Raw genomic sequence first — 23,627 nt, 5'->3', positions numbered from 1 at the left:
TATTTGTTTGCTTCATGGGTTTTTAGGTATTTTGCAGAGTAAATTAGGAACAAGTGGTGAGTAGTTTGTTAAAAACATCATCAATGGTTAGATCCTTTTTTATTCGGACCTCGAGTGTGTAATTAATTGACCATCCAACTGCTGTTTGGTAGTTAATGCGGTCCTCGGGCTGAAAAGTTAGGAGACCTCTGTATTACAGGAATTTATTGCATTTTGTAACGATTAATGTATTTAGGAATGGCTTTGGAAGGAGGACAAATTATCTACGTAGTAAGAATATTAGAGTAAGAATTAGGCTACAAAGAAGATGAAGTTAATGACAGGGATTATCGGTACCTAAGTAATAATCTCTTTTTGCGATACTAACATCGTATGTGCATAGTCTTCGGTTTTGCGTAAAACATACTGGTGAAAAATGCTAACTATACCACCATTGATATTTGCTCAGCATTATGATTTGCATAAGAAAGTCTCTGAGGGAGACGAGGAAATCTTCATTGCAGGAGAAATTTGTTTAACCATGAAATAAAATGCAATTTTTCGGGACAACGTGGAAGATAGTGATTTAAAATAATTTTAATATTATTTCTTAATATTTTGAAATTAATTATAGTAAACAGTTATGTTAAACGAGCAACCTTCTGATAGATGTTTACAATTTATTCATTCGAAATGGCCGTACTTCCACGATGGTGCCGCCGTGCTGACTGATTGTGGACTCCTATGCACACACTATTTTATCCTTCATTTGTTTTCAGCAGCCGGTCGTTTTAACGCATGTGTATAGTTCATCTAGTTTCCTTTTAGGAGAGACGTGTCGATTAAATTTACCCAAGTAGGCTGTGATATGTTCAAATTTGGTTTTTCTAATGATCAGGAGGAAGGTTCGGAGTGCCAGGCGGGTAAGTTCTCATTTTGAAAGTGGGGGTTTTGGGGCTGATATCATTATGTCGTGCGAGCTTATATGTAGTTGCGTTAGTGGTCAATTTATTGAAATCCATGTGATTTTCAGATGATTCTTCAAAGGCCGCCTTAAACTGGTTAGATTCAGAGGAACTTTATCCCACCAAAAGTCAGTGGGAAGAGGTGAAAAATTTACCCAAGTATAGGTTTGATATCAAAGAATGTACTATTGATTTTGTGTCGGTTAAAGACTCCGTGAATGTGTTTGGAAAGGAAAATGTAGACTTCTTCAAGCAGACTGAACAGCTAAACTCAGATTTATTACCAGCAAAATATGAAGGTACGATCTTTTTCATGTGTGAAATAACTTTACCATAGAAATTGGAATGGCTTTAATCTTAGTTTCGGATTACAATAAGCTCTTATACAATTTATACCATCAGGGGGTTTAAAAATTTGGGAATGCACGTATGCTCTAATTGAACATCTTGCCAAAGAAGATATAAAATTTGAAGGTAAACAAGTTTTGGACTTGGGGTGTGGAGCAGGGCTTCTAGGAATATTTACCATGCTTGATGGGGCTTCTGTTACCTTTCAGGATTATGTAAGTAATTTTCAATCATGGTGTTGAATCAGGCAAATTACTGAGAAAACCTCTTATGTATTTTATATTATTATTTTTGCAGAATACCGAAGTTATAGAGTGGGTGACCTTCCCAAATATTTTGGCGAACTTGCCTGGAAAGTCAATGCAAGACTTAGAGAAAAGATGCAGGTTCTTCAAGGGAGATTGGGCATCCTTCCTGGATCTCAGCTTGAAGGAAATAGACTCGGAAGATAAAAAATATGATGTTATATTGTCTTCGGAAACCATATACAATTCTGATAACCACTGGAAACTAGTACGTGTATTGAAGAGTTTGCTCAAGAAATCGGGAGTCGCGTATCCTTTAACATAAATACTAGTCGATTTTGTTACCCCTGCGGTTAAGCGGATCTGAATGATGTGTTATTAAGTTGTATGCAAGCGTTTAGGTTTGGTTTTCAAAAGGGAATAACAGAGTTGGGCTTAGGCTGTATTTATACTTGGGCATTTTATTTAAACTATTGTAATTCTTTGAGTTGTGTTTTGAACCCCTTCGTGATTTTTCTCTTAATATCTGAAGTGCATTGTTATCAGTTTTTCGAGTGCTGATTGTTTTATTTTTAAATATACAGATGAGTATCCATGCTATCATCTGTATCATTCATCATTTAATGCAAATATTGAGTGATTAAAACTAATCGTTATATCTTAGACAGTGAAAATTCCATTTTGCCCTGATTACCCTCTTTTGTGCCGCCAATTTTATTTTATTTACATTTTTCCCCCATGCTATTCTTCATCAAGTCTTTACTTTTAGTTTCCTTTTTTGTCAGCCCTATTAAGAGGTCCTCACTCTTCTTTTCTTTTTCAAGTAAAGTTCCATGTGTCCTCACTATCCCCCACCACAATATCGACTCAAAAGGTTGGTTGTGATACGTAGTTGTAGAGATTACGGCAAACTAAGCAGTATGGCATATGAAATTCTTTCACTCAAGAGTAGGGAAGGCATTCCTTTCTTTGTGCCACCTGCAATTTCGCATGGATTGCTGGTATCAAAAATGTTGCCCCAGTTAAATATTAGCTCAATGGTTAATTCAAGTAACTGCTTCCTGTAGCCATGCAACTTTTTAGAACAGTAATAAGCTTTCAAAGTTAATGCTCATGAGATGTGTTATGTACGTGGTAGGTTCCAAGACTATGCATACCGGAACAAAAAGTGTTCATGCAGAGGTTTCTTCATAGTTGAAGTTCATTTTCCAGGTAAATGAAGGGTTTTTTTTAAGTTCATCACTGTCAACATAACTTGGCTGCATCGTTTTCACTCATGAGAGCAATTAACGGAGCTCTGGGTGATAATCTCCATTGTCACCATCTCCAGAAAAAGCACAAGTGGTGGACCCTGCTGGGAAAGTTGTAGTCATATTATTATTTTATATTCTGGTTTAAATGGTATTTCCACTTGTCATGCTAGCACCCTTGACGTTGAATGAAAAAATTCCCTACCAAAAAGGCCACATTTCGAAGCAACATGTTTAGTGCTATGGTAATGCTCTGCGGCACATCACAGATACCGTTGCTGAATATCTCATGAAAATCAATGTGGAGTGTGTGCTCCTCTTCCTCTATATAGTCAAGAACCAACCGGTGCGAGTAATTTTCTGTTCCAAATCATGAATAAATACCATGGAGAGCTAAGTTTATCATCAGAAAAATTGTTTATGTGGGAGGGAATGAAAGAGAAAAAGGTATTCATAGACCACTTGTTCTGTGGTGTTGTTCTTCTTAATCCCCAGCTACTCTGAATTTTGAAGGATCCATTAAAAAATGGCTTCCAGCATATCTTTGAAAACTGGAGAATAAATTGGGATAAGTGAGTTGTAACCTTATCTTTAGAAAGACAAGTCAATATTTGGAGGATAGATCAGGTGTATTTTATACAGAAAAAGAAATTTTTTTATTGAACAGCCCTTATATGTGTTTTACTGGACATAGATGATACATGTTGGCTGAACTTGACAAAGAAAGGATAGGGCCAAGCAGGTAAATGGGTTGTGTTTTGGGGTGGTTAAGGATGAGGAGATTATTCAGAGGCTATTTGGGTGGGTTGAGTGTGCAGCGAGAAAGGAATCTGGACTGAAAAGGATCCATGAAGGGGAGGAGTAAAAAACAGCCATAGGGATTTTGGAAGATTTTAAAGCAGGAGAGGTAGTGTGGGTGTAGTGATAATGCTGTTGTTTGTGAAAAATGGGGATATCAACGAAGGGGGATGAAAGAGGAAAGGTTATTCGTTGACCACTTTTTCCTGAGTGTGGCTCTTCTTAATTCCCAGCTACTCTGGTGAATCCATTCTCCGTGTCCATTACTGTTGTAGTGGAGAATTTCTGGGATGCAGTTGCTAGGTGTGGTGGTCCATCTCTCACAAATTTTTTGCAAATTTCTGCTGATGTTAATTGCCCTTTGTGCAGTTGTCCCTGTTTTAAAGAATCTCCCTGTTGTTGCTGTTGTCTTGGTTGTGATAAATAGGGATCTGAAATTATTCCTGTTACACACGCTATGTTGTTTGAAACTTTATTGTGAGCATGTTCATATTTTTTGGAAAGTTCACCGCTAACCTCTGAGATATTCCCCTTAACATGCTAGATTGTATCCTTGTTTTTTTCATTCTTCTATCCCCACGCTACCCTATAATTTCCTAAGAGCTCTGTTTTTTCCAAGCATTCTCTCAATTTAATGTTCATTGTACCCATCACTCTCTGTGATATGTCTTTGAATTCTCAATTGAAATTTTCATTCGATAAGGATTTGCAAAAGCCTGTTTAGGAGTAAATGAAAGGATGCCAGTTTCTGGGAAATGTGTTGGTAGGAAAGGAAATGGAGTACATGATCTGTACTGGATCTTTGTCTGAATGTGGCAAAATCTGTTGTTGTCCATAGAAACAGTGGTATTTAGGAAATGATTTTTTTCTCTTGTATTAGCCTGAGTATACCATGCAAGTTTGTGGGGGATCGGGATAGTGCAGTGGCTAGCGTACTGGCTTCCCACCCAGAGAATCCAGGTTCGAATCTCAGATGCCGCAGATGTTTTTCAGTGGTATCCCAATTCCTACTTGAGGTGCTTTGTGGAGCACTTGGAGTGTGCCATCTGTCGGATGGGTCAAACTGCTGACCCCTTGGCACCTTCAAGAGCTGGGTTTCTGATGCTGGGTTTCTCTCCGCCCTTCCTCCTTTCCCACCCATCCTTAATAGTGCAAATGACTTCAGCTCTCAGTTGCCTCCCCTAAAACTACTACTATGAGTTTGGTGGTAACTTTCCCAAGCACCCCTGATAAAGTCAGGTATTTGCAATTTGTTCTGCATCATTCTGTGGTTAATTTTTGTTTTATTCATCTATTTATAAATGGGCCCTGAATATTTCTTAACAGTTAATAACAGGTTTATTGCTGCTAAAACGTTTTACTTTGGAGTTGGTGGCGGGCTTCGTCAGTTTGAAAAGCTATTGGCTGAAGAAGGTAATATGGACGTATCAGTCTGTTGGAAGTGCAGTGATGGTATGTTCAATAAATAGCATATCTTTCTCCTATGTTTCCCTTTAAGTGATCGTTTTGATCTTGTAGTTCTTTTCTTTATTTTCAGGTGTGCAAAGAGAAATTTTAAAGGTGCAGTTCAAAAATGGTTAGCCTTTCAACCAGTCTACTTTACATTAAAGTGATATTTTATGCTATTGTTATACAATAATGACATTTTTTATAGTGGACTTAAATTTTTTAAAACTACTTAATGTGTGTACCAAAGTAGCCTTGCACATGCGTACTAATTGTATACAATATATTGGTGTTGTAAAATTTCCTTATTACCAATGCATTATGCAATATGTAAACAGACATGTTTGATTTCTGCCGATGTTTGATCTAATATTTTATGCCATACATACATTAAGAAGTGAGCGCTAATGTTTGTGGATGATTCAGCATGATGTTAGTTTTTAGGAGAGTAAAATGGAGATTGCCCAGCAAGATTTTGAAGTAATTGGACTTTTCTGTGTGGAATTGTTGTGGAAGTAGTGAAATATATAGTGGTTGTACTGTACCATTCGTGGACCAACAATAGTCATTGAATTGTGATTACTATTTTCGATAGCTCATCCATAAAAATTTTGTTATTGGAAAACTATACAAGTGATGCATATAAATTACTTGAGTCGTCTTATTTTATTGAAAAAATTTATGATTAAAGAGTTTTTCAGTTTTTGATTAAGTATTGTGATAATAAACAATTGAATTGTAAAAGCAGATGGTTGGCGTATTCAATTGCATGAAAATAATTTTAAAGAGACTTCTGATTCTCCCTATTCTCACAGGCATGACCCTAGCTTCAGTTTATCATCTCAAGTGTCTAGGGGGACAGGTTGATACAGGAAGTAGATCTTTTATGCTTTGGGATTAAATATGGTGCTGTTATACAAGGGAATTCTAACTCAATGAAATGCAAGTAACTCTGAGGAAAATGAATAAAATTATATGGTCTCATTGTACATTTATTCGTGTTCCAGTATTTTTGCTCATTTAATTGCATTTTGTGGCTTTTCTCAGTATGTTACAGGTTTAAAGTAGTTTCAATCAGAAGCAAGTATGTGCTAAAAATTTACTTTGAATAGAATTGTGTCCAATGCTGCTTTTTTTCCTGACGATATTAGAAATATTTCAACCTTTACGTAACATTTGGAACTGTGAACAATTTATTTGTACTGATTATATTTTAGCCGTTATGTAATTATGCATGAAACTTTTTGTCCAGAAGTACGGTACTTGGCCTACAGTATATTACTCGGGAAATTAAAAAAGGAAGTATGTGTGCAAATATTTATCTGAACCCTATCAAGTACATACCTTATCACTTACCCTGTGAAAATTTTAAAAAGTCTGAAAATCCAGATGTGTTAGCAAATAATAATTTTTTTTATACTAAGACTTTGAATAATTTTGTTTAAGTGTCTTATTCTCTTACATCACTAAATATAGACTTTAAGCTAATGATAGTACACTCATCCCAACAAAATGAATGTTCAATGCAAGGGTGTGTTGATCATAGTTTGGTCCAATTCCAATGCGGTGGTAGTATGATCTAGAAAATGTGATTACTTGAACAGTAAATGTTTGTCTTAATTAGTAAAATGTACTGAGGATTGGTTATTGCATTCATTGTTCTGGCTGTTTCAATGGTTGTCAAAGAATATATAATGGCATTTTTAATAGCACAAGAGGATTATTATCATAGTGTGGGTCGTGCTAGTCCAGTGGGTAGAGCATTGGACTGCTCACCGGAGGGTCCCGGGTTCAATTCCCGGGCTAGGCACTCAGGGCACCTGCAGCTCCATCCAAGCTGAAGTGATTTTTCGGGTACCAGTTCTTACTGGGAAACCATAACCGGCACAGGGAAAGGAACTGGCCTCACTACCTTGATGTGTGAATTTCACACGCCGTATAGGGCTTAGTACTGGGTGAACTCTACCATCATCTACTAAACCAACCTTCGGGTTGATTACTGTGTTTATGGTTTTATGTATCATATTAAGTTTAGAGCCAGGTTGACCTTCTAAATGGACCAAGCACTTTTATTGTGCTCAACTCAAATTTGCAATGAAAGAAAGCACTGGATGACAATTCTAGCCTTTAGTCTACAAGGTTGAGCTATAACAAGGCATTATGAATCTGTTGGTCATTGGATTGCGGAGCCCTGCCACTTATGAAGCAATCAACTATTTTTTTTCAATTTACATCAAGTTGAAGTACACTGTTGTATACACTCGTATTAAAAACACCTTAAGCTTGCCGTTATGTCAGCATCTGCTGGTAACTTTAAATTTGTTGTATCTCTGCCCTGAAATGGGACTGTATCCATTAAAGCTGACTCTTATCTCCAAACTAGGCTAAGCCGTCATCATTTTAGGGTTTCGCCTAAAAGAAACCATTCTTGTTGACTCATGTTCCAAGTGTTTTATAGTATATGGTTGCGGAGGGTAGATAAGATTATAGGGAAGAGTTGCAGACGGTGCAACCCTTTTTATTCTATTCTTTTGCCAATTCACACGATAGGGATGGAAAAAATTACCCTAATTAGGAGTCAGTGGTGTGTCTTTGGAGTTATTCTTTTACTATTTCTTGATTGGGGTTTTGGAATGAAGAGATCTCTGCGAGTGAAATTGTCAAATAGGTGTTACTGTATTACACTGTTTTCAGTATCAGAAAGGGAAGTGTGAAACTTGGGATGGTGAAAGTAGTTGCAGGGAGAAAGATTAGTCCAAATGATGGTGAATTAATTGAACTTGTCAATTTGAAGTGCTAGGGTCGTAAGAAACTGCATGGTTGCAGCAAACAATGGAAAGACAACTTGTGATAATCAAAGGTAATCTAATCATCATGAGGAGGAGCCAGTCTACTTAGCCACTTGCCAGGGGGATCGAGATGGTGCGGGGGCTAACGTATTGGCTTCCCACCCTGAGGGCGCGGGTTCAAATCCCGGCGGTGTTGAATATTTTTCAGAGGTATCTCGATCCCTACTTGAGGTGCTTTGTGGAGGGCACTTTGAGTGAGTACGCCGTCCGTCAGATGGGAAGTTAAGCTGCGGACCCCTTGGTGCCTTTCGTAAAGAGTAGGCTAATGCCGACACCGGGTTTCTCTCCACCCTTCATCCTTTCCTGTCCATCCCCTATGGGGCAAATGACCTCAGCTGTCGGTCGCCCCTAAAAACTACTACTACTGCCACTTGCCAGCGATGGATTGGGTGTACATATGAGGGCTGTCAAGAAGTAACTTACGTATCGACCTAGTGTGGCGGTGGTGGTTAGGGCTAGCCACCATCTTGCATCTAAAAGTCCCTACACTCAGTACGCATCCTGCTGTGGTAGTATGCAAACTGTAGTTCTTCTACTTTGCTCCCTGCAAAAGAGAATCTGACAAGTTGTGAAGTGTGATCTGTGATTAGGTTTTTACTGGCAAAAAACCACAATTCAATTGAAATTCATAGGCAACTTTGTGAAGTGTACAGAGATGGAATAATGAGTGAGGCAGTGGTCCATTCAGTTTAAAATTGGCCACACTAATGTTCATAACAGGACTGCAGAGGTCTGTCTATCCTTGTGACAGATGAACTGATGGATGGCCAGTTCTTGGACATCATGGACATTTGTTCATTCACTCTTAAACTAACAACATCACTGGTGCACAAAACTGTCACTCATCACTTAGTCGGTGCACAGCACAAATTTCCTGATGAATGTCAGCAGTTTTGAAGTTTATTGCCAATAAAAACCTTATCACTAAATGCATTTTACATTTGGTGGGGTTTCTAATTGTATTGCTCATATTGACTTGCTACTATAAACAAATAACAAGGGGCACAGCCTTTCAGACACGGCAGTTTGAGGCATACTTGCCCAGTGTGGGTGTCAATAAAGTAAACATTCGGCTCCCCCACTACTTCACTCACCGCACGCAACGAAAGTTACTTTCTAGGTAGCCCTCATATTGTTTATGAATGAAATTTATAAGGGGTACAACTAAAGTAAAAGAACTAGTTCTTAGTAGTTTTATGGGAGGCTACCGACAGCTGAGGTCATTTGAAACATTAGGGATGGACATGGGGGAGAGAAACCTGGCTTTAGAATTAACCTCCTCTTAACGAAAGGTGCCAAGTGGTCCGCAGCTTAACGTCCCATCCAATGGACTGCGTACTCATTCAAAGTACCCTCCACCAAGCACCTCAAGTAGGGATCAGGATACTATTGAAAAATATCTGCCTCCTCCAGGATTTGAACCCAGGCCCTCTGGGTAGGAAGCCAGTACGTTAGCCGCGACACCATCCCTATCCCCTTAGAAGAAAAAATAATAATAAGAAATAAATGAAAAAAGGGAGTATAGAGTTTTTGTACATTCAAAAAAGTTATCAATGAAGGCATTAGATAGCACTGCAATGCACCCTTACGACATCTGTGCAGGTAGATTTGACTGGTACAAAAAATGGTAATGGTCAAAGTTTGACTCAAATGAGGTTCATTGTTTGAGTTAAAGTAGATTTTTATAGCTCCCCCTACCAGAACCTAAAATGCACAAGAGAATTTTGGGTTACAAGAATTAAAGGAAATGGTGAAAAAATGCATTCATTCAACTTTGAAAACACTCGTTATAATATAGCAAAGTATTGTTGATGTATTGTAATAATAATAATACATTTTATTTGTCCAGTGATCAAGTTGTTACAACTGTTACACTTGATATAAGACACATCAGGGGAAAGTAACAAAATACATACATGGATACAAGACACATATCAGGCATTATCAAGAAATTCAGCAATTGAATAAAACATTTTTAATTTTAAGAACCTAAGTATATTGTCTTTAAATGCAGTCACACTTCTTTGGGCCTTAATCTCAGCTGGGAGTGTATTATAAGGTTGAAGACCCATAAAATTTGGGCCAGCACCTACATTTTTTGTATGTACTTATAAAACATGCAGCTGCCCATTCTGCCTAGTGGAATATTTGTGGATATTGCAATTTTTCACATACTCAGATATATTTCTTTTTGTATGTACTACTACACGAAAAATATAAATACATGGCACTGGCTATTAATCCAATTTTTTAAACAGGATGGCAAGGGGCATTGTGTTTTGCAAAACTTATTAGCCAAATGGCTCTTTTTTGGACCCTGAAAATAGCCAAGGCCTTAGATGGTGAACCCCAGTGAAGGATACTATTGGCTATGTGAGAATAAAATTCTTCATAGTATAGTGCACAGAGAACAGCCACTAAAACTGTGGATCTAATGGACCTTATTAAAAAGCAGGGCGAGCTTAACTTACTGGTTAAAGTACTTATGTGTTCATCCCAAGAGATTTTAGAATTGATGCGGAAACCCAAAAATTTGGTATTTTATGCCTGTGGAATCGTCTTCCCATCAACTTCAATAGAAAGTAGTATGCTTGCTTTATTTTTATTTGCAAAGTTTATTAGGTGAGACTTTTCTATATTCAAATCTAGGAAATTATAATGACTCCAGGAAAGTAAGGTGTGACTAACCTGTTTACACTTAACTATCAATTCATCAAAAGTAGGCAATACAAGGATAGTGTTGGTGTCATCAGCGTATAACAAGGGGGTAGCACCGTTTACATGTTGAAAACTATCTGCAAGGTCATTTATATAAGGAAGAAACAAGACAGGCCCAAAACAGAGCCTTGAGGAATACCTTGATTAAGGACCTTACTTGGGGAAACAAAAGATGCACCATTTTAGAAACAACCACGTGTTGTATTCCATCAAATTGGCGTGATTTAATTGAAGCATTAGGTATGCCACGGATACCCATCCGGTGGAGTTTCTTGAGAAGTAATTGGTGGTCAAAACAATCAAAAGCTTTCGAGAAATCGAAAAACATTGCAGTAACTTCCATTTTTTATCTAGAGCATTTTAAGTCTGGGTTATTAACTGATAGCAGAATATGTAGATTTATGTTCTGTAAAACCATGCTGAGATGGTTAAAGGAGATTGAAAACCTCTAGGTAAAAAATTATCCTAAAATAGAATGCCTTCTCAAATATTTTGCTGAATTGGTTCAGCAGAGAAATTGGACAGTAGGAGTTAATGTCATGTCAATCGCCCTTATTTTTATGAAGTGGAATGACTTTTGACACCTTCAGAGGAGATGGAAACTCTCCTTATCGGAAAGATTAATTTATGAGAAAACGAAGAGGCTGCATAATGAAGCGAATACATTGCTTAATAATATAACTGGGTATTCCATCAAAACCATAGCTTCGTTTTGTACCTAAATTCTTCACTATATTTTTGTTCAGATTTTGTGAGGGGATAGAGAAATAGGGACTTTGAGTGGGTAGCAGCTATTGCTTCTAAATTAGGAGAATTGCTCTGCTTAGCAATAGAAGAAGGTTGAAAGTGATCAGCAAAGTTACAGGCAAGTTCGGAAAAGACCGATATAATAATTCCTGATGAATCATTAATTTGAATTTGAGACTGCTTCCTGGGTTTGTTTCTGGAGTTATTAATAATTTTCCAGATTTATTGCCAGAGTTAATGATCCTGTGGTCATTATAACAATGTTTAGCTGACTGTAGCAATTGATGGTAATGCTTTTTCCGTTTAATTTTTTCAGTCTTAAGTTTGCCATTAGTTTTACTAGAAATGGCCAGCTCTTTAAGATACTGAGCCATGAAACGTATTTCATTACTTATCCAAGGTTAACACTCAGGAGACTTTGTTCTTTTTTTGTACTGAACAGGAAATGACATGTTAAAGTAGTGCAGAAATTTAGTATAAATATTATCATAGCTTTTATCAAAAGAGGCAGTGTTATACACATTGTGTCACTCCTCAAGCCATAAGAGATTCCTAAAATGATGAATGTTAGAGCAATTGAAAGATCGAGTGGGATAAACCTCCAAACGAGTGTTAGCATTCATTAGAAAAGTAGCAACAATGGGGTAATGGTCAGAAATCAGAAAGATGTGAGGGAATTGTCCGAGTATTTACTTCATTACCATCAAAATTAGAAATGAAAACATCAAATGAGGTAAAAGAATGTGTAGCTATGCGAGAGGGTTCCTTATTATGTACACGCAAGTTATAAGATTGAAGAATATTCAAAAATTCAGTTTTATCGGCTGTGTTAGCCAACACGTCAATGTTAAGATCACCAGTAAAAATTATCATACCATTGGGATACTTCGCAATTATAACTTCTAAAAGACTGACAAATTTATCTAAAAACAAAGGGAAGTTTCCCATGGGTGACCTGTATAAAGAACAAAGGGTCACAGAAAATTTTTTAATAATTAATGCCATCACAGAGCATTCAAAATTGCACTCATCTAACAAATGTTTGTAGGGAATTACATTCACGCGACATTTACATTACTCAAATATTTCTTTTGAAAGCAACATGACACCACCATTTTTACAGTTGGATCGGCAGAACACATCAAAAACTCTGTATATTCTATTGTTTCAGGCTTCACTTCGTGGAAGTATTTAATATCCATACTAAAAGGAAAGACTTGTACGTTTCTACAGATTTTATTTACCTGATGATGCTGCAAGCCGGTGAAACGCATTGTACCATATAATAAAATCTGTGGAAGTCTTTTTTTATAGTATGGAAAAACTCGGTAACCTGAGAGTTTAAAGGACGGCAATTCCTGGTTTAACAGCCAACGTCCACATAAACACAGAAAGTTAGGTTGGTAGTCGTCTAGCAGTATTTCCAATTCAGAAATTTTGTTTCTAACACACTTAATATTTATATGCAAGATCTTGATAGGGAAAATCCTCTCAGATTTCCTGTTGCCTAGTCAAATAAAATTTTTCACGTTTTTGAGAGGTTCCTCTTTCGATGTCGAGGTCATGCCGTTGTTTCGGGTGATCATACGCTTTACTTGGGCAGACGAGCAGTTAAATGATAGTGGGTTGACCGTAGGCTCAAAGCTTACATCTGTAATGTCACTATCAACAACTTGTCGGATGTTGTCCCTTGCTGAGACTTCCCTAGAGGAAGTGTGGTTTTGAGGGAAATAGAATGGCCTAATGGTAACATTTTCCGACCAGAAAGATTCACTTGGAAGCAATACTTTGCATGAATCCGCTGTGGAGACACGAAAGGAAGCGTATTCACCCTTAGCTTCAAGTTTCACCACTTCTAAGTCACTTTTCACGGATCTACTCAGAAAAGATCGAATTTCATCCTCCATTGTGGTCATCGGTTGAACTTTCCACACATGACTAAGACATTTTTTTATGTATCCTTAATTGAACTGTCATTAACTTCCTTCACCTTTCCATATAGGATTTTACGGCACCTTGCTCACGAATGCTTCACCTCTATAAAACCATCATTGTCATTCGCATCACTAAAAGATGATTTAGAATCATTTACCAATGCACCCTCACCCTTCAAAGGAGAATCAGAACTACAAAGCACGGATAACATATCCATTTGAGGTATATGACTATCACTAGGCAGGCATCTTAGTTTTTTAAACTTGGTCCGGATAAGGCAACACTGCCGGAAACATTTTTCACTGCATCTACAAAGGTAGCAAGCCAAAGAGCCGACCAAAGGAGCCACATGACATAATTGCATCCACTGTGGTTCCAAGACCAAATTAGACCTCGTGGTCGCCTTTAAGCCAACTAAATCACTTTTCAATATTTGACAATCGGCTGGGGGAGTATGACTATTGTAATGGGGGAGTATGCGATTTGCATCACGATCTCACCAAATAATAGTGCAAAAACATTCCATTCATATAATATAGTAGAAAATGCAGCACTATGTGACACTATGAAAAATGACAACCAACATTTACTGCAACAAAATATTGTATTTCTGGTGTAAAATCCTCATTAACAGATAATACATATGAAAAATATAACATGATGACAGACATTCAACAAAGAAGACAGCTGAGCTAAAGAACATAACATTGACAGCCATAAAATTGCCATTCATAAAAAGAAAATAATAAGCCCATGCTTATGGCAGAGACCTTCCCAGTATTTGTACTAATAAAGAACATCAACCGACCATAATAACAATTTTTTTTCAAAATATTTCTAAAAAAACTAAGCACAGAGTTTCAAAAGGACTAATCACCAAGACCCCTCTGTATATTGTTCCACAAGAGATGCATATTGGGGAAGAATGAGTGTATTCATATGCAACCCACACAAAATTAGCCTGTAAACTGCCTACATTAAACACACACTAGTTTCCCCAATATTAAACAAATTATGTTCAGATAAATTTGCTGTGAATTGGATCACAACAATTACACCATTATATGAATATTTTTGGAAGACATGATTTACCATACCACTTAACAACTGGCAAAGTGAAACACATAAATCATTAAGATATTTAAAATATTTAGTTGTGAGGCATGTCGAGTTACTGTATCCTCTCAAGAGTTTTCCACAACAAAGCAGATATACATCACATAACTTTGGTTCAAAACAAACACCCCCTCAAAAGAGAAATTTTGGTGTCCACAATTATTAATAGCCTCCAAAATATTTTTTTAATGGACACAACATGTGTGGTTAACATTAAAAGAATAGTGCAGATCACTATAGTTCCTTTTATTTGGTTAGCTATTTTTTGTTCTCGTTCAAGGACAGCCAACCTCATACGTAGGTTTTGAAGGGTGGCACCATCTTCACATCCATCAGTTCTATTTCAATATATCCACTTCTTCTGTGGGAAAAGAAATTAAAGTATCATTCATGTTCATGAAACAAGAAAAAGAGACATCAAATTACCCAAATTTGTCGTTAAATCATGAATATAAAATACAGAAGTTAATATAATGGATATGTGATCCTTTGTGCAATATGACTTGGAAGTAACTTCATCCCAAACCAGAGATCCTCTAATTCAAGTCAATTGTTGATTGGCAATGGAATATTGAAAACTGATACTGTGGAGAATGTTGGGCAAGTGAGAAAGAGACAGGAAAAGGATAGGCACTTTAGACTGACTTAAAGTGAGGGTAGAATGTATGCAGAATTGAAAAAGGGATTATGGTATTGAGGGGTCTGGGCACAGATAAGAAATGTAGTGGTGTTACGTTTGTGTTCACCCAAAGCCTAACTAAATAATAGACTACCTAATAATAACGACTTTATGTATTTATGATTATTTATTGCTGCTTTTCACAATATTTCTGAATAAAATTTGGCTATAGGATAACAGTTCTAGACAAATCCTTTGACGTGATTGGTGAGGTCAGAAATTAGGAGCAATATTGGCAATAGAGTTAACCTAAACATTATTAAAATTATATTAATTTCAGTTCCTCAGATGAAAATTATTTTTTTCATAAAATGAATATCTTACAAAATAAAACAAAAAACTTAAGGCTTCACCTTGTGGAACTTTTCCTTACCGAAGACTATTCCCCTAAGAAATTTTATAACACATCCATGACCTAGGATTCAACAAATTTTGTTGACCCATAGCCAGATGATAAAATCTGTTGAAACATAGGTGGTAGATGTAGAATAAGATTTCTTGGGGGAAGTGCCTTCTTATCTCTCACTTTTTGGTACATTACCAACATTGTCAATGTCTTTAATAAATTTTCTTACAAAAATGGTGATTCTCCACCCTTTCATAAAGTCCCTCTGGCTTACATAGATGGTGATTCATCAGACCTCAATTTTTGTTAAACTCAGTTTACAACACAGAAATTACTCAAACTCTCATTTTTAGGTTTCAACAATAACATTTACTGCCCTCCCAATGTTTCCATGGATTTTTACACATAATGAAGTGAAAAATCCTCTTCTTGAAAGCGATGATTGAATTATTATAACCATTGTGTGAGAAATTTTGATAGCTTTCAATAATCAGACGATATGGATGGTGAAAGTAGCCCAGATTTCCTCAGTGACAATGAAGATGCTGTGTTTTGTCTGTAGATCCCCTGTATAGTTCTGTAGCTCACATGAGGAAGAGTTGTAAAAACAATTAAGTTGTCAAAGAAACCACATCCTACACTACGTTTGAACATAAGTAGGAGAATAATTAGAAGAGTGTTGAGCAATCCTAGTGAAGTGAAATTCCTAGAAAATGCAACAAAAGCCTTCCTGGAAAGTAAAACCTAGGAAAATTTGCTTGCTTTTTTAATAAGTTTCACAAAATATTTCCTACAGAGTGCTGCCTTCAATTCTCTTTTTATCCTCAAAATAAAACATTAAGGGGACAAGAAAGTCCTACAGGTGAAGGCAACAATTTAAGAGTGTAAAAATCATTTGCGTTGAGCAGGATTCGAACCCAGATCCCTTGATGTCCAGCCAAGAGCTTTAGGCAGTTAAGCTATCAAGGCGTCCACTTAAACTGAAATTTTGGGGACTTCAAATGAACAACATCTTGTGACGAAATGCCATACATACAAAGTCAAAGGCATTTGTAGTCATGCGCGATGTGTCACAGTCCATGAGGTAACAGCCAACTTTAAACACTTAGGCTGTTGTTACCTTAGACAAACTCCAAGAAACTGCGGGAGATGCCGCAACAGTAACTTTTAACGGAGTCATCTGCTAATATGCATTTCAATGCAACAATGTCAGAGTGTAAAAATCATTCGCCTTGACCATACGCATCGCGCACGACTACGAATACCTGTGACATTGTATGTATGGTATTTTGTCAAAACATCTTGTTCCTTTAAAGCCTCCAAAATTTCAAAGTTTAAGAGGACGCTTCGATAGTTTAACTGCCTAAAGCAATCGGCCGGACATCGAGGGATCCGGGTTCAAAGCCCGGTCAAGGCAAATGATTTTTACACTCTGAAATTGTTGCATTGAAATGCATATTAGCAAATGACTCCGTTAAAATTTACTGTTGCGGCACCTCCCACAGTTTCTTAGAAACCTACATGTGAGGCTACAATATTAGAAGTTTGCACTCAAACACTGACTAAGTTCACAAGGTAGCATTGGATAAATACTCATAGAAATCATCTGCTGCATTTACTAAGTTGATTGATGAAAAATTAATACATTTGGTGTAATAAATACATGTAGATTGAATGTTAAAAAAATACCATTGAACAAAATAGAAGGTCATGTACTACATAGAAATGAAATCACAGCTGTGAAATGGAGGGAAAGAAAATATAAATGTGAGTCAGACCTTACACCCATTCACTTACCAGACTATTTCAAAACCTAATAAATGAAAATTGCCCAAAGATGTGTTTATAATTATACTATTGGAATATTATTACCCGGAAGTAAAATATTCTTTGAGAATACAATATTCATACTTGACTAATAACCTAGTAAAGTAGAGACAATACTTTTCATTTTGAGCTAAAATGCTAGAGATACTCAATTATCATCTTAAAATTATTGTCATAGACAAATGGGAATATTTCAGAAGCTATATAAAGAATTATATACAAAATTCAACAATCAAAAAACTCATAATACATTGCTAAAATAGGTGGTAGACAATAATAAGAAATTAAGATTGCAGACATAAAATATTTGCTTATACATATTTCTCCTTCATATTTTATCAAACAGTTAGAGGACATAATCGCGTGTGTTCCTGCAGGGAAACATTTGATAGTGATGGGGGATTGGAATGCGACGGTAGGCGAAGAAAGAGATGGTGACGAGGTCGGGGACTACGGTTTAGGCACGAGGAATGACCGCGGGGAGAAAGCAGTTGAGTTCTGCAGGAGACTGGGCTTAGTCATCACCAACACTTGGTTTAGACACCACAGGTATACATGCAGGTATACATGGAAAATGCCAGGTGACTCAGGAAGATATCAGCTAGATTATATCCTGGTTAGACACAGGTTTAGGAACAGTGTGATAAATTCGCACAGCTTCCCGGGAGCGGATGATGACTCTGACCACAATTTAGTTGTTATGAAATGTAGCGTCCGTTTTAAAAAGATAAGGCAGGGGCGGCGAGTCAGAAAATGGAATGTAGAAGCATTAAATGGTTTGAAAAGGAAGGAATACAAACAGGCGGTAGAGGATATCATGAAGGATGGTAAAGAGCTAAGTACTATTGAAGAAAAATGGGACAGTATTAAGAAAGGGTTGTCTAAAGCCATAAAAGACACTATGGAATCGTTAACACTAAAAGGACTAGGAAACCATGGATCACGGATGAGATGATTACAAAGATGGATGAGCGGAGAAAATGGAAGAATGTAAATACAGAATTAGGCAAAATGAAGTACAAAGAATTAAACAATAAATTGAGGCGGGCAACAAATAAAGCAAAAGAAGCATGGTGGAAGACGCAGTGCGAGGATATGGAAAGTCTGCAGAGGAAGGGTGAAATCGGTGTGCTGTACAGCAAAGTTAAATCTTTATCGGGAATTAAGAAAGGGAGATCCACGATAGCAGTTAGAGATAAGGCGGGTAAGGTAATAGTTGACGCAGGGAAGATCCAAGAGAGATGGAAGGAGAATATAGAAGAACTGTACAGTAAAGAACTTCGACCAACAAAGTTAGACATAGAAAAGGAACATGACGTAGAGGATGATAGCTTAGGTCCAGGCATACTAGACAATGAGATTGAAAGGGCATTAAGGGAGATGAAACTAAATAAGGCTGTGGGGGTGGATAACATTCCCGTGGAACTTTTAAAATGCTTAGGAAAACGTGGGAGGAAGAGGCTATACAGGCTAATCCGTAGTATTTATGAGGAAGGAATCTGGCCGGAAGACTTTGTGAAATCAGTTTTAGTTCCTATTCCGAAAAAGGTAAAGGCCACGTCATGTGAGGACTATAGGACAATTAGTTTGATATCCCACGAAGCTAAAGTTGTTCTCAGGATCATAAACAAAAGGATAGAGAGTAGGGCAAATGATTACTTAGGAGATGATCAGTTTGGGTTTAGGAAGGGGAGAGGTACGCGTGATGCCATTGCAGTAATGAGATTATTAATCAAGATGAATATAGAACACAACCAGGAGGTATTTGCCTGTTTCGTCGATTTCGAAAAAGCGTTTGATAGAGTGAATTGGGAAAAACTAATGAGTATTCTGCAGAAAATAGGAATATATTGGAGGGAAAGGAGGCTAATCCGCAACCTGTACATGTCTCAGACTGCTCGGGTAAGACTGGGGAACGGGGAGTCAGGTTGGGCAGTGTTAGGAAGAGGTGTAAGGCAGGGTTGCCCATTATCACCGTTACTGTTCAACCTGTATGCAGAGGAAATGATTAAAGTGGCATGGGAAGAACTGGAGGTAGGAATGAAAGTCGGAGGGGAATTCGTAAAATCAGTTAGGTTTGCTGATGACCAAGCCTTAGTTTGTCACTCAGTCAAGGGGCTGCAAGCATTGATTAGTGAATTGGAAATTCAGTGCAACAGGTATGGGATGAGAATCAATATTAATAAAACAAAGGTTATGCGATTTTCTAGAAAGAAAAAGGCTAAGCTTAACATTAAAATAGGAGGGCAAAAACTAGAGCGGGTAGAACAGTTTACGTATCTCGGTAGTGTTTTGGACAAACACGGTCAAAGTAGTAAGGACGTAAGGAGAAGAATTGCGCTAGGCAAAGAGGCTTTCACAAGGAGGAGGGAGTTGATGACGGGGACGTTGAGTAAGGATGTTAAGAAAAGACTCGTAAAAACTTTGGTATGGAGCGTAGCTATGTACGGCACGGAAACGTGGTCATTGAAGCAGGAGGATAGACGTAGATTGGAGGCTTTTGAAATGTGGGTGTGGAGAAGAATGGAGAAGGTGAAATGGACAGAGAAGAAAACAAACGAGGAAGTACTTGGTATGGTGGGCGAAGAGAGGGGTTTATTAGGAGCAATCCTATGGAGGCAGGAAAAGTGGCTGAAGGGGGTATTGACCGGCAGCGGGATGTTGAAGACTGTAATTGAGGGGAGGATGTTAGGCAAACGAGGAAAGGGAAGGAACAGAATAGGGATGTTGGACAGGATGAAGGGAAGAAGAAAGTACTCAGAGCTGAAGAGGGACCTGATGTAGAGTAGGATGTTGTGTTTTGCTAGGGGCCACAAATTATTTAATTAGTAATTACATCCATTCAAAAACCTACCTTAACCGGAAGATTACCTAATAATAATAATAATTTTATCAAATTGCCAAATCTTAAAAAAAATGAAATAAAATAATCTAAATCTGTGAAAATTTCCAGAGAGGTATGAGAATAAATTCACAAGTTATAACATATTTTATAAACGGTGAGTTTCAAAGGAAGAAATAGTAGTTTACGGGGTAGGGATCATAGAGAAAAAATATTCAGCAAGTGGGTTAATTAATGAGTGGGGTTTACTTATCAATAATTTAATCTGCAATAGGTTGTTAAATGCTTTGGATGAGTACCACTAACTAAACGTTTCTGTATCCTTTGGTTGTACCTGGTAAAAAATTGATTTTTTTTTGACAACCACACTGTATATGACAATGTAGACTATGTGGCAAGCATATGACAGTGTAGAAATAGAAGAGTGATTCTTCTCGGACAATGGATTTGCATTAGCTGGCCTTGGGTACAGTATTTACATGGTAATGTACCAGTAAATTACTTTGCAAATAAGACTTCCTCTGATGCATTAATAATCATTTTGTATCAACACCCTTAATTTATTTTCTATGGATGACGTTTCTTACAATTCTTAAGAGTTAACACTATTTCTTCATTTGGTGTGTACTGCAACTTACTGTGAAATTTAACTCCCTGGCTCAGTCAAGTGGGAAAATAATGATTAGGGTGAAAGTCTTTCAAACACCCAACCATCCTCTCCTTCATGTAGCATGATACCATCAGGTTTTTCATCAGTTTTTGGTCTTCTGAACTTAATCCTATCATGTATGCGATCAGTCTGGCCTTGCCAAAATTCAACTGCATGAGGAATCAAGATGTATCCACCCCTAAAAGGAAAAAAACAACATATGGAACATGTTATTGATATTCATATAAACCAGCATCCATGCTGATATTCTGTGTGTTGCAAAAATTTAAATGATACCTATTATTGTTGGGAAATATTGGTATAGGAAAATCTTATGGGATGTGTTCAGGAATGGGATAGTTGGAGAAGAGCCAAACCAAAGATATGCCACAAAATAGAACAACCCATGTTCACGACTATTAAAGTTAAAATGAAGGTAGTAATTTCATTTAAGTTTAATTATAGAAATTTGGTTTTTCATTTGGATGAAAAAACTGACAAGACATTTATCATGCCAGAGAAATAATAATGATTAACTTTATAAAGCCCTCCACCCAATAGCATTTTTATCCATTTCATATCTCTTTATCTATTCCGGTATTTTGTGTAAATTATTCAGTATGTTAGCACATTGGAAAAGACTAAATTCACTGCTGCCAAGAGTGTAGACATTGCTCTGTGCATTGAAATTTGTTTTATTCTTCAATGTAAATCGCTACCTTCTTGAGTCATTTACACCCAGTTCATGGATATTTTATAAATATATATATTTAATGTTTAATGAAGAAGTATTATAAGAGGAAGCCAATAGTAAACACACAATCGGAGAAAAACAAATTAAACAGATACTGAGGCAGAGAAAATATAGTGGCTGAGACTTACAAAGCAAGGCAAGGATAAATTGCAGGAATCAGGTGGTGGAAGTAGCTAAGAGGGAATTAAGAGATGAAAAGTCTGAAACAGGATACCTGCTAAAAGACAATTCTTAAATTGATTACTCATTATGATGATGAGGAATACTTCTATGATTGAGAAATGAAGAAAATAGTGAGCTTGAAAAGAATATAAGGTTACCAGAACTCAGGACGAGGGATCTCTCTGCCCTCATATTCCACTTTCATTTTTTCCTCCAAGGCTGTGAGAGTGCTTCTGCTTGGAATCACGCTGCTTTGTTCACTAACAGATGTACCAATTTGACTGTCCCTCCAGCGACTAGCAAAATATGCATCAGAGTCCACTACAGGAAGCTTTTCAACCGTTCCTTCAATGCGCACCTTAGAATTGAGAAGGTCTGATACTTATTGAACAAAAAATGTCACATACATTGATAATTACTTTAGAAAATGTCACAAAAGATACACATTTAAATTTATCACACATCAGTTCCCTGTTTTGTAAATACTCAGTAGAGAACTTAAAACCAAGGTATTCTAATTATGGAGAAAACATTGACTATGAGCATTATCATAAAATTATAGTAGTACACTTACAGATCTCTTCAGAGGCTCCCAATAAAATACCAAAGCGGCCTTTGGGTTCGCAGCCTGCAATAATAAAATAAATACTACTTAAGTTTACCCTATCGGATGCGAATTGGAGGCAATGCAGATGTACGACTCTTACAAGTTCATGTCCTTTCCTACTCTTATAATTTGTGAAAAACCTAAATCCGTCCTTTCCGTAGCCTTTTAGCAAAACATATCTGGCAGATGGAATGCCATCCCTATAAAGTAAAGAGAAATATATTAAACTAGGCATTCACTGGAGGGACAAATGAAAAGTTAAAAACTTATGTAGCAGAATATTTGTACGAAAAATGTAAAACTCAGGTGTATTACACGAAAATAAACAAACAGGAGACATCCTGATCCAGTACCATTCATCCTATTTCAATACCATCTAAATGCATAAACTACAAGCAGTACGGTATGTTACCTATTTCGGAATAAACTCACTTAGTCGCGGTCGCCAAACACATTGCGTTTGGTTCATTTATACCCTTTTGTATTGCAAGTTCAAACCATTCCTTGAATTGAGCAATAGGTTCTCTTGCTACAAGGTCCTTTTCGGTAAATACATCACTTTTGAGTCGATATTGACTATTTAATGCTAAAAAAGAGAATAAATTGAATTGGTCACATATAGAGCACAATATAATGATAAAATAGTTAATGAATAAATAAAATAAAAATTTCAGCATACCATTTAAAGTCCCTACATTACTGGTATCACCTGCAGATCGAGACATAATCCAACCGAAAGCCTTATGCACTTCTGTAATCGTTACTTTCCAAATAAATTGGCTGGAACGGTTCACAAACACTAGTGTAAAATAGAAACCAAGTTTCCTTCCTTATAAAATAAATATGCGTATCACGATTTAATCATCTATAAACAGGTGGGTAACAGTTACTTGAAACAAGGTCGTCTCGGGTATCATGGGAGAACAATAATTTTAATTATTCAGAAGTTTTTTCCCATATAAGTATTCTTGAAAACCTCCAGGCAACGTTCATGACACCGGATAAAATTTTATGGCAAACACTGTATTAGTCCAACTAAGCATTGCAGCTGAATACAAGAGAAATAACTACCTCAGAATTGCTTAAATGTTATTATTTTAGTTATCTTTTTTTGATTTTTAAATGTTTCAAATTTTACAAAATGCATATATAAATACATGTTTTCGCGTTTGACTAACATAGCGGTAAGTTTGAAAATGGATGGATCCCTGATGTGCAAATTTCACATGCCGTGCGCTTAGTTAAACCCAACCAACCTTCAAGCCAGCAACAAGATTCTAATTAATCGTTTTTTAAACGTGAGTCTTTGGAAAAGATTTCAATTTTTACATTTTTGTCTTTGCTTTCATTTCCAGGAATAGTTTT

At 36.9% G+C, this 23,627-nt stretch overlaps 2 protein-coding genes across 4 annotated transcripts; one reads left to right on the top strand and one right to left on the bottom strand.

The window, feature by feature from the left end:
- Positions 1-769: 769 nt before the first annotated feature.
- LOC139692163 (histidine protein methyltransferase 1 homolog) lies at positions 770-6,151 on the top strand. Its single transcript, XM_071590226.1, has 6 exons — positions 770-902; positions 1,013-1,243; positions 1,347-1,507; positions 1,590-1,846; positions 4,922-5,037; positions 5,123-6,151. The coding sequence occupies exons 1-6, from the start codon at positions 848-850 to the stop codon at positions 5,164-5,166; spliced, it is 864 nt and encodes a 287-aa protein (XP_071446327.1). The 5' UTR covers positions 770-847; the 3' UTR covers positions 5,167-6,151.
- Positions 6,152-13,878: 7,727 nt separating this feature from the next.
- Positions 13,879-23,266, bottom strand: LOC139691827 (pyridoxine/pyridoxamine 5'-phosphate oxidase-like). Of its 3 annotated transcripts, none has more exons than XM_071589719.1 (8): positions 23,153-23,266; positions 22,942-23,061; positions 22,695-22,848; positions 22,363-22,462; positions 22,230-22,283; positions 21,814-22,013; positions 20,729-20,938; positions 13,879-14,757 (listed from the first exon to the last, which is right to left on the bottom strand). In XM_071589719.1, coding segments are annotated over exons 1-7 (795 nt in total). In that variant the 5' UTR covers positions 23,154-23,266; the 3' UTR covers positions 13,879-14,757; positions 20,729-20,772. The 3 variants fall into 3 exon arrangements, with proteins under 3 accessions (XP_071445820.1, XP_071445822.1, XP_071445821.1); XM_071589721.1 differs by having other exon boundaries at positions 22,942-23,042; XM_071589720.1 differs by having other exon boundaries at positions 22,942-23,266.
- Between the last annotated feature and the right edge of the window lie 361 nt (positions 23,267-23,627).

This window comes from Hetaerina americana, unplaced genomic scaffold (assembly GCF_022747635.1).
Source record: "Hetaerina americana unplaced genomic scaffold, ioHetAmer1.1.p SCAF_4, whole genome shotgun sequence".
Lineage (NCBI taxonomy): Eukaryota > Metazoa > Arthropoda > Insecta > Odonata > Calopterygidae > Hetaerina > Hetaerina americana.
The sequence above is the reverse complement of the archived record's forward strand: the minus strand, read 5'-3'. Positions and strand labels throughout refer to the sequence as shown.

Coding starts and splice junctions, on each gene's coding strand:
- LOC139691827 (XM_071589719.1), bottom strand. Junction 22,014..22,229: donor GGGAGCCTCTGAAGAGATCT/GTAAGTGTACTA, acceptor CTCAATTCTAAG/GTGCGCATTGAAGGAACGGT. Junction 20,939..21,813: donor ATCCCTCGTCCTGAGTTCTG/GTAACCTTATAT, acceptor TTTTCCTTTTAG/GGGTGGATACATCTTGATTC.
- LOC139692163 (XM_071590226.1), top strand. CDS start 848: ATGTTCAAATTTGGTTTTTCTAATGATCAGGAGGAAGGTTCGGAGTGC. Junction 903..1,012: donor AGGTTCGGAGTGCCAGGCGG/GTAAGTTCTCAT, acceptor TGTGATTTTCAG/ATGATTCTTCAAAGGCCGCC. Junction 1,847..4,921: donor CTCAAGAAATCGGGAGTCGC/GTATCCTTTAAC, acceptor AGTTAATAACAG/GTTTATTGCTGCTAAAACGT.